The following is a 15317-nucleotide window of genomic DNA, read 5'->3' as shown; positions in this document are numbered from 1 at the left end:
CTCACTTGAATCTTTAGCCTGAGGGGAGGACATGCATTTTAAACAGATTCCTCAGCTTGGATAATTTTATAAAGTGGGTGAGCTGCAGCTTAGGGGAGAAAAGGATGTGTTCACTTAGGAACTAAGCTGAGAGCAGCCCTGGGCTTGTCCCTGTAGTGCCTTACCTAGACCTTCTTTCAGTAGACGTGCTCTCCTGATTCCAGTGCCTGAGCTGGCCCTCCTTTGCCCACCTCGTCCTCACTGGGTCAAAAGGCAAACTCTTGGAAACCAGGATGGGCCCTTCCCCTCTTTGGGAATCTCTTCTCCAGTGTCTATCACGTGACCCAGCCTGCTCTGAGTAACCGCTTGCCACTGCCAAAGGCGGCTCCGGAAAAAAGAGCGTCGTCCACTCGCTGCAGTGGCGGTCAGAGTCCGTTGCATTCCCTGCATGTTAGCCAAGAGGCGCTCCGTGGCTGCTCTGTAACTTACCCTCAAAGGGCTGGTCCTTTGCGCTCAAGCCTATCCAGCTGGGAACCAGGCACTTGCACGGCATCCTCTATGTTTCGTTGTTGGGTTGGGGCGTCATTTCAAGGACCCACGGCAAACAGAGGATGGGATGTTGAATACAGATAGCCCAGAAACTGTAGTTAGCCGGGGATAGTCGCATAGCGACTTAGTAATTCATCTTCTAGATAGCAGCTGCCACCCCTTCACCCGCAGCATGACTGGCTTGATCACTTGGCCTGAACTTAACCCACAAAGGATGTGCCGTGTTGGTACGGTATATGTGCAGGAGTGTGAGTACTTCGGTGTCTTGAGGTTCCCGGCAGAAGGTAGCGTGGGAATAATCCAGATCAGTGGTCCTCAAACTTTTTAAACAGGGGGCCAGTTCACTGTCCCTCAGACCGTTGGAGGGCCGGACTATAGTTTAAAAAAAAAACTATGAACAAATTCCTATGCACACTGCGGGCCCGGGACGCGTCAGCTGCTAAGCAGGACAGGCAGCGGCACCCGGCGGGCCGGATAAATGTCCTCGGCGGGCCGCATGTGGCCCGCGGGCCGTAGTTTGAGGACCCCTGATCCAGATGGAGACAAGCAGAGGGATGATCGAGGTATGTATGAAATACATGTATAGTCAGTGGTCCTGGGTTTGGTTGGATACTGGGCCAGGTAGTCTTTGTCCTCCATATCGAGTCTCTCAAGCTTTGTCATGAACTAGAAGGAATTGGAGAAGCTTCGGGATTTCCACTCCCAAGGGCCTTATACCAGCTAGGTCTGTTACAAGGAGAAGCTAGGTTTGACCTGACCTTTTTGGACTAATCTTCACATTGATCCCCCTTCTTACCCTAACGATGCTGCTGCTCTCTGGAGGGTAACCACCCAGTAATGGTAGCCTCTTCTTTTACAGAAAGGCGAGAGGATCTTCGAGGAGGATTTATGCTTTGCTTTTTGGATGATGGAGCAGGAATGGACCCAAGTAAGTAATCATTTTTATAAATACTGGCTGTGTTCACTTGTTTTTTCTTGTGGCCTCACTTTTGTGACTCAAAGATCCACCAGGAGAGAGAGGAGTGTGTTGCAACGTCTTGGGCATAATTCCACACATGGATTTGCCAGGTCTTGTCCTAGCATGGGAGATAGCATCTGAATGGCAGCCTGAAGTCAGTCCGATTACCTGTCCCTTGACATTATATTTATCAGCTTGCACAACATCCCAGAGTTGAAACTACAGGACACACACACACACACACACACACACACCCACCCACCTTATTACCATGTTTAGGTAACAAAACAAGGTCATAGTGATGGCTAAACAAACTGACAGGCCAATTAGGTGTTGTATCCAATTGCCTCATGGTTGTGAATTTCCTTGGACAGGTTTTCAGTAGACTCACAGCCCTACTTGGGGTTAGCAAGGCTCAGACCTTGATTTTTGAGGAGCCTGGAAAAGAAATGCAGACTTTTCACTTCTCTTATGCCCGCCATTTCAGACGATGCTGCCAGTGTGATCCAGTTTGGGAAGTCAGCCAAACGAACCCCTGAGTCCACCCAGATTGGGCAGTATGGGAATGGGTTAAAGTCGTAAGTATCCCAAAAGCCTGTCCCAGGACTCAAAACAAAACCAAGCGATGTTCTCCTGCTTCTGCCTCATGAAAACTGTCTTGTCTCCATCACTGTAACTCTAACAGAAGGAAGTCAGAAAGGAGCGGGTTGGGGACTTACTGTTGTTCAGCCTTGTATACTTTACAGAACCAAAGTATGGATGCCCAAACCAGCTGTGATGGGAGAAGCTGTAGGTGTCTCTTGGCACTGTGCTCTGGTACTGGTGAAATGTTCACCCTGTAGTTGAGGTGTGGAGTGGTCGTTTTGGGGGATTGGGATGTATCTGAGATCGGGAGGACGTTGCTTCACGGCACAGCAGTGTTCCCTGAGCACCTGCCATATGTCACGCTTTGTGCTAGGCATTGGGGGTCCAGGGTGAGTCAGACCCAAATCTCCATCCTGGAGGACATGGTCTCCACTGCATGCCCTGCTAGGTCCTGTGGCAGGGACCTACCTAATGTCTTCAGATCCCTTGGGCCTTCTTTCTCAGACCTCGGTTCCCACTTGTTTGGTGTTTGGAATGTGTTGTTCTGGCGTTGAGTGAAGCCCCAAGAGAAAGGTTTCTATTTCTGAAATGCTCACTTCCAGCTGTATATACGCTTGGGTAGAATAAGATGCAGTGGAATTGGAGTTTGTACAAATGGAATTCTGAGTCATGTCTCCAGTCTTGCTGTGGAAACGTGTTGTTTTCTTTGAGAGAGAGTGGTGGTTTGGCCAGTCAGCAGCTGTAGCTGTCCCTCACTGCAGTGTGCTTTGGGGGTGTGGGGAAGAACGAAAGTGCTTCCAAAGACATGGCACCTGGACTTTTCGATTTGTCTCTTAGGACAGGAACCAAATGGTACGGATAGGCACTTACCATGCGCCAGGCACTGTGCTCGGAGCTTAACTGATCTCGTTTAATCCTCCCTGTGGTCCTAGGAGGTGTCGGCACTGTTCTGCTCATTTTCAGATGAGGAAATTGAGGTTTATAGGGTGAAATGATTTGCCCAAAAATATAAAGCTGCCCAAGTGTAGAGCACAGATATAAACCAGAATTTCTGACTGCAAATTGTGTCCATTTCACTGATTTAGTCAGACAAACTGAAATTCAAATCTTACCTCACTTAATTACTTCTTTGAGCCTCAGCTTCCTCCTTTGTAAATTGGGATTATATCATACATACCGAGTAGGTTAAAGATTAAATGCTATCATTGCTGTGAGAGCCCTAGCCAGGTTCTAGCTGCTTTTTTAAATTTCTCCTTTTTTGTTCTTTCCACGTCAGATTCCTGGCCTGAATCGTGGGTCTGAGGTAGGGCCTAGGAATCTGTGTTTTTCATAGGTTCCCCACGTGATTCTGTGTGGGTGATCTCAGTCCTCAATAACTGAGGTCTCCTAGAGTCAGTGTGATGGTAAATGAAACCCTGACTTCCCCTCTGGATTGTACGCCAGGTTTCTCCTACCTGTTTTATCAGTTCTCTGGCCTCAGGTAAACAGTTTACCTCTCTGATATCTATTTCCTAATCTAGAAAATAGGATTCTAATCTCTGATATTCTCCCTTACGGAGCAAGTTTTAGGAGCAAATGAAATATGACTCTAAAAGCGCTTAGAAGACTGGAAAGGAAAGTGTACAGAAGTTGAGGGTGTTGACATTAGCATATTTTTAGTAGAACAGTTGTAAAGGACCCATTGAGATGGAGCCATCTAGCGTTCAGAGTGAATTCATTTTGATACCAATTCAGAAGTTGAAAAGATTTTAGGAGGAAGTGATTTGTGGTGAGAATAGGGCTGAGAAGCAGGGAAGCCAAGAGAAGTGGCCTTTTGGGATTGTTGCTCTCAGGGTCAAAGACAGTGGGACGAAAGAGGCACAAATTGGGAGTTTTTTGCCAATTTAGGGCAAGAATAAGTTCTGACAGAAGGCAAGGTCGTGTGCCTCATTTTGCCACCCAAAAGCTTTAGGCAAGAAGGAGGACTGTGAAATCGTTGAGGAAGGAGCATTGCCAGAACTTCGGGAACTGGAAGAGGAGAAACAGAACTTGGCAGCCCCCAGGGTGTCTCTGGATAGTGTCCTGGGAGTTTCCCGGAGCATTTAGGAAAATGGCACATGGCATTCGTTTGTGTGTTTGGCATACCAGTCTGGTTTGTGTTTGTACATAGATGAGAGTAATGAGGCTCCTTGTTGCCATCACCTCCCTAGGGCATGACGAGGACTAATGAGATAATAGCCATAAAGTCCCAGGAGCCGCTCAGAAGAAAAGAACGAAATAGCCCCATTGTTCAGTGGGCAGGCCTCCCGTCGGTGCTCATGCTTCTGCCGGACAGCTGTTCCGTGTTGCCTGGGAAGGCCTGGCCTGGCCTGTTCCTCAGATGGTTTAACATGGCCAGACAGGAAGGAAGCAGTCGATTCCTTGAGGCACATTTCCCAGGAACTAGTTGCATCCAGAAGCAGGGACCTGCCTGTGTCATAATGAGCTTGAGGTGGCCAAACAATTCTGAGACAGGAGATGGTTGTACTTACCGGACCTGAATCAATTATAGGCCCCCTCGAAAGCTGTGATCAAGAATTATATTTTCTATGGTTAACCTTGGGATCGTACTGTTGTGGTGGTGGTGTATTTTTTGAAGACTGGTGAGCATAGGTAGTGGGCTGTTCCCTTGATGCTGCTGCATTTGATGAGTGGATGCTAGGGGAGTTTGTGTCGGTGAAGGAAGGACAGGATGGGAATTGGTTGTGGTTAGCATGGACGATGATGTGTTAAAGGTATCAGTTACTGGAGTGAAATCTGGAGGGTATAGCAGCCCTTGTGTGGCTGGGATGAACCTGGCCCATGGGCAGCAGGGTTACATTGTGGCAACGCCTGGGGGTGAGACTAGCGCTGATGATGAGCAGTGAATGTGCCTAGAAGGGTGGTGAGAGCCCTGCACGGCGGGTAAGTGTGGTCGAGAAGGTTATAACGGAAGAGCAGAGGGAGGAGTGTCAGATGGGAGGAGTGGGGACGAGGCTGTGGAACTCAGCTCAGAGCCCTGAGACGCAGGAGGCCTTTAGGAGAGCGCTCCAAAGGCAGGTCAGTCACGACGGGTAGGGTTGCTCCTTTCTCAGATGAGCTTTTGAATCCCTGGGAGAATAACCCAGTTCTGCTTCCCTTTCAGAGGCTCCATGCGCATCGGGAAGGATTTTATCCTCTTCACCAAGAAGGACGACACCATGACCTGCCTCTTCCTGTCTCGCACCTTTCATGAGGAGGAAGGCATTGATGAAGTAGGTGCTCTCTGCTCCACATTCCTGGGTCTGCCCAGGCTGTTCTCAGGGTCATTTGCAATGGGGGTTGCAGGATTGCAGCCATGCACCTATTAATTGGGTTAGCTGGTTGAATGAATCGGTTGAGGGGTTACGGCAGATATCAATGTGAGAGGAAGCAAAATGTCAACGCTTCAGGCCATCAAGTGGCAGGAACCAAGATTTGGATATGCAGCTCCCCTACATCTGCAGCTTGAATTCAGTCTGATGGGGTGTCAGTGTGGAAAGTTGTCTTATCAAGGGGAGGCTTCCATGACTGGGTGGAAACCACAGCTGGCAATAACAATAGGAACAGTACCGTCTTTCCCATATTATGGTGATTTTGTGGAATGTGCTATGAGCACATTTTTTTCCCTTTTTTGTTAATTCTCACCCAAGGACGCCCCCCCTCCCCCATTAATTTTTAGAGTGTAAGGGAGGGAGAGAGACACATCGATTGGCTGCCTCCTGCACGTGCCCCGACTAGGGTTGGGGATTGAGCCTGCAACCGAGACCCTTCAGTCTCATGGCTGATGCTCTAATCACTGAGAAAACCGGCTAGGGCAGCACATTTTTCTTTTGAGGAAATGTGTTTGCTCTACCATCTATGTCAGAAGCTCCAAGTCAGATACCTATAGGGCCTCAGTAGGTGCTAAAGCTGTGAGCATATGGAAAAGATCGGTGTATGTGCTTTGCTAAATGGCAGCGGGCACTCAGCCTCAGCTGATTACTGCTGAGCTGGAGGGAAGGCCTAAAGAGCCCACAACATTCTGATTTCAGGTATCTGCTGAGCTGGTGTGGTGAGGCCTTTGCCCCCTCATGGGATTGGGGGTGGGGTGGGGGGAAGGGGGACTTGGATTAGGGAAGGCCTTGGTCTTCCAGCCTTAGACTAGACTCTGATCTCCTTTCATATGTGAGAAATGGAGGCAGAGTTTGAGAGAAGGGGCTGAGGGGACCTGTAGAGAGAAATCCATGGCTGTCACATCAACAGATAGGTGAATTCACAGTTCCAATCTAATTTCTTTCTGTTGGTTAACTGATTAGATTAAATTTATACTAGCCCTGTTTAGATGTGAGCCGAAATCATCACAGATTAATTCATGTTGGGAATAAAGGCTATCTTTTTTTTTTTTTACCATCGAGTTAAGCTTGCCTTTTTGGTGAGTGTCAGCTCATTCAGCATACCTGAAGTGAGGGGAGTCTGCAGCTGGAAAGAGCGGGCTCCTGGGAAAAGGCAGGCCGGAGAGCTTAGCCCAGGCTGGGTCTTCAGGAACAGTCTGCTCAAGGCCCTGAGGGCTGTGGGAAGGCACTTGGTAGAGGGGCCACCTGAAGGAAGGTGGTGGCCTCTAAAGAGCAGGGAGGCCAGGTCAGGCTTGACCTCAGGGCCTTGGTGGGACTTTTATTAAAAGCATCCATTAAAGGAAATTTACAGAAGGATGTGGCAGTATTAGGTTTTGGGTGTTTTTTTTAAAGATCACTTCGGTTACTGTGTAGTGATTGGACTGGAAAGATTGGGGTGTTGGCGTGGACCAGTGAAAGGCCCTGGCTGCGTGTAACCTGAAGGGACTCGCAGCAGGGAGGGAAGAACCAGGAGCAGTCTTCCTCTCTAGCATGTGGGACCACAGATTGGTGTTTGGTGCAGGGAGGAAAGGGGAAGGAGGAGTCTGGATGGCTCGGTTCTGGTGTGGCAGTTGGCGTGGTAGGCTGTCCAGAGCCGGGGAAGAACGGCAGAGGGTGCAGCTGGGCGGGGAAGGGGGTTTGTCCTGGACACTCAAAGTTAAGTCTGGGTCTGGAGCGTGGGGGGATTCTTGGCAGCAGATAAGCTCAACGAAAGGAGCTCGTAGAGTGAGAAGAGGACCTGGGATCTCAAGCACACGGACATTTAAAGGCTGGGAGAGGAGAAAGTGCCCGAGGAGACAGGAGTGGCCAGAATGGTGGGAGAAACCAGAACGGAGGAGAAGTGTTCAGACGGCAGGGGTGGGTGCCAGTGAAAATGAATGAATGCCCACAGGTTAAATAATGCCATTGTCACCTGGGACTGCTGTGAAGAGTGGGAGGTGCAGAGTGAGGTACAAATTCACAGAACACAAATGGAACTCAATTCCCTGGTGAAAGAACTAGGTTGAAATTTTTTCCTTACTTGGTGCTAGAAGGTCACTGTTTTGGATTGTTACTGCAGTGCGAACTCAGCCAAGATTTCAAAATAAACATTTTTGGCTGCATAGGAATGTGTGCAAACCAGTCCTAGGGCTGGATACTATAGGCAGGAAGCTTCTCAGAAACCAGCAAAACGTCTCAGAACTCTTAACAGTTCATCACCCTGGCACGTGTGAAAATGCAGAGCTTTTTCCTCACAGTGGGCCATACGATTTGAACTTGTGAGGGAATCCCAGCCGTCACCCATCCTGAGAAGCTGTCTGCGGGCGGGGGGTGGGGGGAGCACACAGGCCTCTGGGGAAGTGGCATTTGAAAGAGTTTTTATAGAAAGAGGAGGATTTTTCCGCTGCTTTATTGAGGCATAATTGACAAGGGTAGAATTTTCTAAAACATTATTTAGACATAAGATTAAGTTCCATACGTAAAGAAGAGTGCGTTTACATTTATGTACAGTTTAGAGAACAAGTAAAGCGAACACCCAGGCAGCCACCAATCAGATTGCTTGTTGCACGTCTAAGGAACTGCCCTAAGGTGACTTGGTGATGATTATGTCCTTGTTTTTCTTCATAATGTTGTCACTTGTGTATGCATTCTTGAATAGTTTAGTTTTGTGCATTTATGAGTTTTATATAAATGCACTCATCATAGGTTTTTTATTTTGCTTCTATCTTGTAACATTGTGAGATTCGTCTGTGTTGATGGTAGTAGCTATTCCTTTGTTCATTTCCATCACTGCACAGTATTCCATTGTATAAAGATGCTACAGTTTAATTTATCCACTTTGTAGTGACTATTTTGCTGTTCTTAGATGTTTGCTGGTACATATGCACAAAAGTTTCTCCTAGAACAGTGGTCAGCAAACTGCGGCTCGCGAGCCACATGCGGCTCGTGAGCCGCGGTTTGCTGCTCTGTTGACTAATGAGTTTGCCGACCACTGACCTAGACTCTCGATTCCAATAATTACAGGCTGTTGTTGTTCCTTGTGATTAAGCCCCTATCCCAGTGGTCGGCAAACTCATTAGTCAACAGAGCCGCAGTTTACCGACCACTGTCCTAGAATATGTACCTGGGAGTGGAATTGCTGAGTAATGTAAGTTATGTTTATGTGTATTTTCAGTGTCACTAGATAATTGCAAATATACTTTCCTTAGTGGGAAGAGTAGAATTATTACCAAACTAGGAAAATGGCCAGAGACATGTCAAGCAGGGAGCTGCCTTTGCAGAGGCCCCCAGGGCATAGCCAGCGTGCCCCAGGGGACCTAGTGATGTGAGGCTGAATCCTGGGAAGGGGCAGAAGCCACAGAGCCTCTGGTGCAAGGCTGTGGCGCTTGGGCCTCACGTCTGGGCAGTTGGGGCGGGATAAGATGAATGGATGCACATTTTAGGGGAAATGTCTGCCTGTGCTCACTCCATAGGTGATAGTCCCATTGCCCACCTGGAATGCTCGGACCCGGGACCCTCTCACAGACAACTTGGAGAAGTTCTCCATAGAGACAGAGCTCATCTACAAGTATTCTCCCTTCCACAACGAGGAGGAAGTAATGGCTCAGTTCATGAAGATTCCCGGGGACAGTGGTGAGTAGGCTGTGAGCCCGCATCACCTGGAACCCTTAGCTCCGGAGCACGGGTGTTGTGGGAATGTGCAGGGGGCGCCTGGCGGAGAGAAGGAATCTCTGTTCCCTAGGAACACTGGTGATCATCTTCAATCTCAAACTCATGGATAACGGAGAGCCAGAGCTAGACATAGTCTCAAATCCAAGGGATATCCAGATGGCAGAGACTTCCCCCGAGGGCACGTGAGTATGGCTGGGAAGGGCGGGAGGTCCTGGAACTGGTATCCATTTGCTCAGTTGGGAAAGCTCAGGAAGTGACTTTAGGGAGAGAGCGGAGAGCTCATTCCCTGGGTTTCCCAGTGTTAGAGTCCATGAAGCTGAGAACGCCACATCATCTTGCCGTAGGCAGAGGGCTGAACAGGCCAGCAGGGCCTCAGCTAAGCCAAAAGGAGAGATTACTGATCCCTTGCTCCAACTCCTTGATTTGACAGAAGAAACTGAGGCCCTAGAGAGGGGAGAGGAGTCGCCGGGTCCATGGTGGGGCAGTGGTAGGGCCGGGGCCGGTGTCTGTGGGTGCCTGTGTCGGGGACGGGAGGGGGCAGGATGTGGTGCCAACACTGAGGGGGTACACTTTCAGGGTGGCAAGAGAAGTAGAGATGCGAGGTGGGAGCCTGCCGCGAGTCTGTCCTGCTGGACCCTGGGTGGGGCTGGTTGCGGTGCGGGTGACCGCGCTCCTTATTTCCCGCCGCCCTCAGGAAGCCGGAGCGGCGCTCCTTCCGTGCCTACGCTGCCGTGCTCTACATCGACCCCCGAATGCGGATCTTCATCCACGGGCACAAGGTGCAGACCAAGAGGCTGTCCTGCTGCCTGTACAAACCCAGGTAGGGACCTGCCCGCCCTGCCAGGCTTTCCTGGGGCGTTTTTGGAGAGATGCTGGACGACAGGTTCTGACAGTGTTGGCTGTGTAGGCCTTTGAGCTGCCTGTCATTTACTGTGGGTCCTGGGGGAGGGATAGAGGTGGCCACGGGCTGTGGAGAGGGGCTGGCAAAACTCTTTGAGTGTGAGCGCCCTCTGTGACGTGGAGGCTGCCCCACCTGGCACAGTGAGCGGTTGGAGCCTCTTGGCTTCAGGGTTGAGGGGCCTGTACACACTACACAGGAGAAAAGCAAAGACCCTGCTGATGGCTGAGGTTGTTTACGCGGTGGGATTAGTACCATCGAGGGAGCAGTGAGCTTGCTATCAAACTGCGTCTGGAGGCCAGCGGCGAGTAGAGTACGGGATTGAGTCTTTGGAGAAATCAGCTTGGCTCTGATCTCCCGAGGGGCCAGCACAGCGAGCTTGGGAGGAAGCGGGAAGTCGGGGTGCTTCCTGAGCTGCTGGGGTTGCCACCCTGCCCCCTACTCCTCGGACCCTGAGGCTGCTTTTCTTGTTCAGGATGTACAAGTACACATCCAGCCGCTTCAAGACCCGAGCAGAGCAGGAAGTGAAGAAAGCTGAGCACGTGGCACGGATTGGTAATGTCCCCCAGTGCGGGCGGGTTTAGTTGGGAGTCCCCTGGGGACACGGCTTATGGCCAAAAGCAAGATGTAGGAAAAAGCTCCATCCAACACTCCGGGGCAGCTCCTCCTGCAGCCCTCCCGGTGCTGGTGCTGGTGCTGGTGCTGGCCAGTCCTCGCAGCAGTTTTTCTCCCCTCCCGGCACTTATCTATGACAGTGTCAACGGCTGGGCTTGCCCAGAGTGAAGAATCGCACACTGCCCTCTGGCCCCAATGTTTGTGAAATTGGTATTTATGACTCCAGGGCAAAAACCTCAAGGTCTGTGGGGATAGCAGGGCTTCCTGGCTGCTTACTGGAGAATGATTGGATGAGGACTCCGATAGCTTCTGCCAGGGTTTACCTTCGGTTGCCTTGGGCAGTTTTTGACCCGTTTTGATTCATTTGGAAAGTTTGAAAAGCATGTTTCACATGTAAATAGTACAGTTTCCTTGAGTCCTTGATTTCCCTTTTTGAACTGACTATGCAGTCCAAGCAGGGCAGTTGCTCACCGGCTCACCTGTTCCTCAACAGTGTGAACGTACACACACACACACACACACACACACGCGCGCGCGCACGCACACACACACACACACACACACACGCGCGCGCGCGCACACACACACACACACACACACACGCGCGCGCGCACGCACACACCACCACCCTTGTCCAGTGGGAACTGCACTATGGGATCCAAGAGGATTACAAGGGTTTTGAGCCTTTGAATTCCTTATCATGGTTTCTTCTGTGTTTCAGCTGAAGATAAGGCCCGGGAGGCGGAGAGCAAAGCGCGGGCCTTAGAACTACGCTTGGGTGGAGACCTCACGCGGGACTCCAGGGTAAGGCTCCAGCCCTGTGCCGCTGTTCGCTAGCATTTCTGGCCGTAGGATCCCACAGCTGGCCCTGCTCAGCCCAAGACAGTCAAGAACCCCTCGTCCTAAAGCTGAGAAGTGGGATGAGGTTTCCATAACCACTATTGAACACACTGTGTGGTAAAATCTTGGCTAATCATTTCACATCCCAAAACCATATGAGGTATGGACACTGTTAGTATCCTCAGTTTATGGAAAGAGAAACTGAAATGAAAAACAGCACTTGTCCCAGGTCACACAGCAATACGGGTCAGAGCAGTTCTCTGATCTCCCAGTCTGACACACCTCTGTAGACTTTCAGTTGTCATAAGCCCAGTCAAGGGAAACACAGCTTTTGAGTTTGTCCCCATTTTCTGTACAAAATAAATAAATCTCCAAGTGTGTTGCATCCATGTGATTGGAAGTGGGAAGTCTTAGATGTGTTACCATGCTTCCTGCTGAGGCCGGAGCCCCGCCCCTCACCTGGTGCTGACGTTTGTTCCCAGGTGATGTTGCGGCAGGTGCAGAACACAGCCATCACCATGCGCAGAGAAGCTGATGTCAAGAAGCGGATCAAGGATGCCAAGCAGCGGTGAGTGCCAGGACTGGCCTTTGACCTTTTAAAATTATGGAACTTTTGTACTGATTGTTGACAGAGAGCTTGAGGAATCCCTCCCCACCCCGCAAGGTTGCTATTCTGTCACAAAGATTGCTTTGAGAAAACCATTAATGTTGTAATCTTAAATGCTGGTCAGATGTCCCCTGCAGGAGAACAGTTTTTTCCTCGCTCAGTTCTTTTTGAGCTAGGAAAAGGCAGGGCAGTGCCAACACCTTGAATTGAACACCAAATTTTTCTCACTGGCACCTGTCTATCTGTGTCTCTCTCCTTCCCTCTCTTCCCCCCTCCACCCTCCCTCTCTCTCCTTTTTGTCTCCCTTCCCTATTCCCTCTCTTCCTTTCCTTTCCCCCCCTCTTCATTTAAAGAGTACATAAAATGCTAATTGTGTGAAACTTGGAATAGATAGGACATTAAAAATGTTTTACACGTGCCTGTACTTTGACCACCTGGTGCTATCTACTCTTAATTTTTTCATCCCTGGTTACAATTGTGGAATAACGCTGCAGGTTGAGTTTTGGATCTTTTCATGTGGAATGGGCATTTGTGCTGGCTCACTAGATTCTCTCTGCCCCACCTGTGGATGGGCATTTGTGCTGGCTCACTAGATTCTCTCTGTCCCACCTGTGGATGGGCATTTGTGCTGGCTCACTAGATTCTCTCTGCTCCACCTGTGGATGGGCATTTGTCCTGGCTCACTAAACTCTCTCTGCCCCACCTGTGGATGGGCATTTGTCCTGGCTCACTAGATTCTCTCTGCTCCACCTGTGGATGGGCATTTGTCCTGGCTCACTAGATTCTCTCTGCCCCACCTGTGGATGGGCATTTGCCTGGCTCACTAGATTCTCTCTGCCCCACCTCTGTGTCTGCAGCCTCTCTGGGCTGTGGGCCTTGAGTTCATTCCTGGCTTGTTTGTTGGCTCCTTGGCACAGGCCTAGGGTTCAGGTTTCTTCCTGAGTGAGCCCACTGCTCCTCCATCTGCTTCGCAGCTTCTCTGATACTGCTGACATTTATCACATGATGGTCTCTCCTGTCACATGCCTGTTCATTGTGAATTTTTGCCTTTTCAAAGTTACTACTGTCACATTAGTGGAGTAGGCATGCAGAAAACGTGTGTTTATTCATCATGGAGCAGCAGCTTCACAGTGTCTCACTCACAACTCTGTTTTGTTCCCAAAGGCCAAAGTCGTGTGCTTTTCATAAGGGATGCTTAGAGTCCCTGCACAGTGTTGGTCCCTGTCAAGGCTAGCAGGTTACACATTGGATGAAAACACAGCCCGACCAGCGTGGCTCAGTGGTTGAACACTGACCCATGAACCGGGAGATCATGGTTTGAATCTGGGTAGGGCACATGCCCGGGTTGTGGGCTCCATCCCCAGGAGGGAGCATGCAGGAGGCAGCTGATGGATGATTCTCTCTCACTGATGTTTCTATCTCTCTCTGAAATCAATAAAAACATTTTTCAAAAAGAATGAAAACAAAGCTTTTTGCTAAATATGTCTCAAGTTTAAGCTTAACATATCTTAAGCACCATGGTATTTGGGTCGTTCTACTAGAATTTATCTTTTTTCTTCTCAGAGCGCTTAAGGAACCTAAGGAACTGAATTTTGTTTTTGGGGTCAACATTGAACACCGGGATCTGGACGGCATGTTCATATACAACTGCAGCCGCCTGATCAAGATGTATGAGAAAGTGGGACCACAGCTGGAAGGGGGCATGTGAGTACTGTCCCAGGAGAGCTTCCAAGCCCAAGGCCGATGCTGGGAGGATTTCGGCCAGTGGGCTGAAGGGCTTGGTCTTCTTTCTCCCCGCAGGGCGTGTGGCGGGGTTGTTGGGGTCGTTGATGTGCCCTACCTGGTCCTGGAGCCTACACACAACAAGCAGGACTTTGCTGATGCCAAGGAGTATCGGCACCTGCTGCGGGCGATGGGCGATCACCTGGCACAGTACTGGAAGGACATCGCCATTGGTAATGCCGCTTCTCTTCACCTCCAGCCTTAGGGTACTCACTGCCCGAGGGGGAGAAATTAGGAAGAGGGAGAGGCTGCCTTCTCACAAGATGGGTGGGTGTTTGCTTCCAGCCCAGCGGGGAATCATCAAGTTCTGGGATGAATTTGGCTACCTCTCTGCCAACTGGAACCATCCCCCGTCCAGTGATGTGCGTTACAAACGTCGGAGGTCTATGGAAATCCCTACCACCATCCAGTGTGGTGAGTCCGGTGATCAGAACTCCCTCCTGACTCCTTCCCGTCATAGTCCATGACCCTCTGTCCCCATGCTGGCCTTCTGGCTGGACTGACATTCATGGTCTTATAGTCCCACTGGGGATATGAGTCTGTTCAGTGATGGCCTTGGGAGCTAAGTCTTAGGGCTGTGCTGAGTTCTGCCTGGAGGAGGGAGAGGGGCTGGGGGCGTGGCGAGTCCACGATAGGAAGTTTCCATCCTTGCTGGTGTCACTGTCCAGTGTTTGGTACGAAAGACACAGTTGGAGCCAGAATGAAACTCTGAATGGCAAGTCAGGGTCATCTGGGCTTGGGCCTGGCTGGGAGGAGCCGGACCACAGGTACTGTTGTAGGCGTGGCTGACTGTGATTTCTGTGTCACAGATTTGTGTCTGAAGTGGCGGACCCTCCCCTTCCAGCTGCACTCTGTGGAAAAAGAGTATCCTGACACCTGGGTTTGCTCCATGAACCCTGATCCTGAGCAGGACCGGTGAGCACTTTTCTCTAATGAGATGTGGTATCTCCATCCTCTCACCATGTTTTTCCACTCTTTGGGTAAATAACTCGCTACGCTTCTTGAGATCAGTGCCCACATCTTTCCATCTGTCTTGCTGCTCGTAGTAAGTGTCCAGAAATAAGAATCTAGGTGTGTCCTGCAGTGAGTACTAACTCCTTGAACTTGGGAATTCTGAGGTGGTTGCTCTGATGAAGGCGGAGTGAGTTGGCTGAGGAAGAAGGGCCCTGCCCTGCTTGGAGCCTGTTTTCCCACGGCCTCCTCAGCACCTTCTCTATACAGGTGTGAGGCTTCTGAGCAGAAGCAGAAGGTTCCCCTGGGGACATTAAAAAAGGACCTGAAGACACAGGAAGAGAAGCAGAAGCAGCTGACGGAGAGGATTCGCCAACAGCAGGAGAAGCTGGAGGCTCTACAGGTGCGTGGTCCTGGGCAGGGGGCTGAGCGAGGCCGTGCATGTCTGTCTGGGATGGGACAGGGCCTCAGTGGCTCCCCTGTCCCCTCGGCTCAGTTTCACTCCCACTCACC

General features: G+C 50.3%; 1 protein-coding gene across 4 annotated transcripts in view; it reads left to right on the top strand.

The window, feature by feature from the left end:
* Window positions 1–15317, top strand: part of MORC2 (MORC family CW-type zinc finger 2) — a 37128-nt gene that overhangs the window by 13619 nt on the left and 8192 nt on the right. For all 4 annotated transcript variants that reach the window (XM_080649844.1, XM_080649841.1, XM_080649843.1 and 1 more), the window contains exons 4-17: window positions 1388–1456; window positions 1974–2064; window positions 5214–5322; window positions 8913–9072; window positions 9182–9293; window positions 9806–9931; window positions 10485–10564; window positions 11346–11428; window positions 11947–12032; window positions 13635–13775; window positions 13872–14026; window positions 14139–14267; window positions 14663–14768; window positions 15075–15207. In XM_080649844.1, coding sequence (XP_080505970.1) covers window positions 1388–1456; window positions 1974–2064; window positions 5214–5322; window positions 8913–9072; window positions 9182–9293; window positions 9806–9931; window positions 10485–10564; window positions 11346–11428; window positions 11947–12032; window positions 13635–13775; window positions 13872–14026; window positions 14139–14267; window positions 14663–14768; window positions 15075–15207 — 1580 coding nt within the window. The remainder of the gene's footprint in view (window positions 1–1387; window positions 1457–1973; window positions 2065–5213; window positions 5323–8912; window positions 9073–9181; window positions 9294–9805; window positions 9932–10484; window positions 10565–11345; window positions 11429–11946; window positions 12033–13634; window positions 13776–13871; window positions 14027–14138; window positions 14268–14662; window positions 14769–15074; window positions 15208–15317) is intronic.

The sequence above is a fragment of the Plecotus auritus genome (assembly GCF_963455305.1).
Source record: "Plecotus auritus genome assembly, chromosome: 13".
In the NCBI taxonomy this organism is placed as follows: domain Eukaryota; kingdom Metazoa; phylum Chordata; class Mammalia; order Chiroptera; family Vespertilionidae; genus Plecotus; species Plecotus auritus.
The sequence above is the reverse complement of the archived record's forward strand: the minus strand, read 5'-3'. Positions and strand labels throughout refer to the sequence as shown.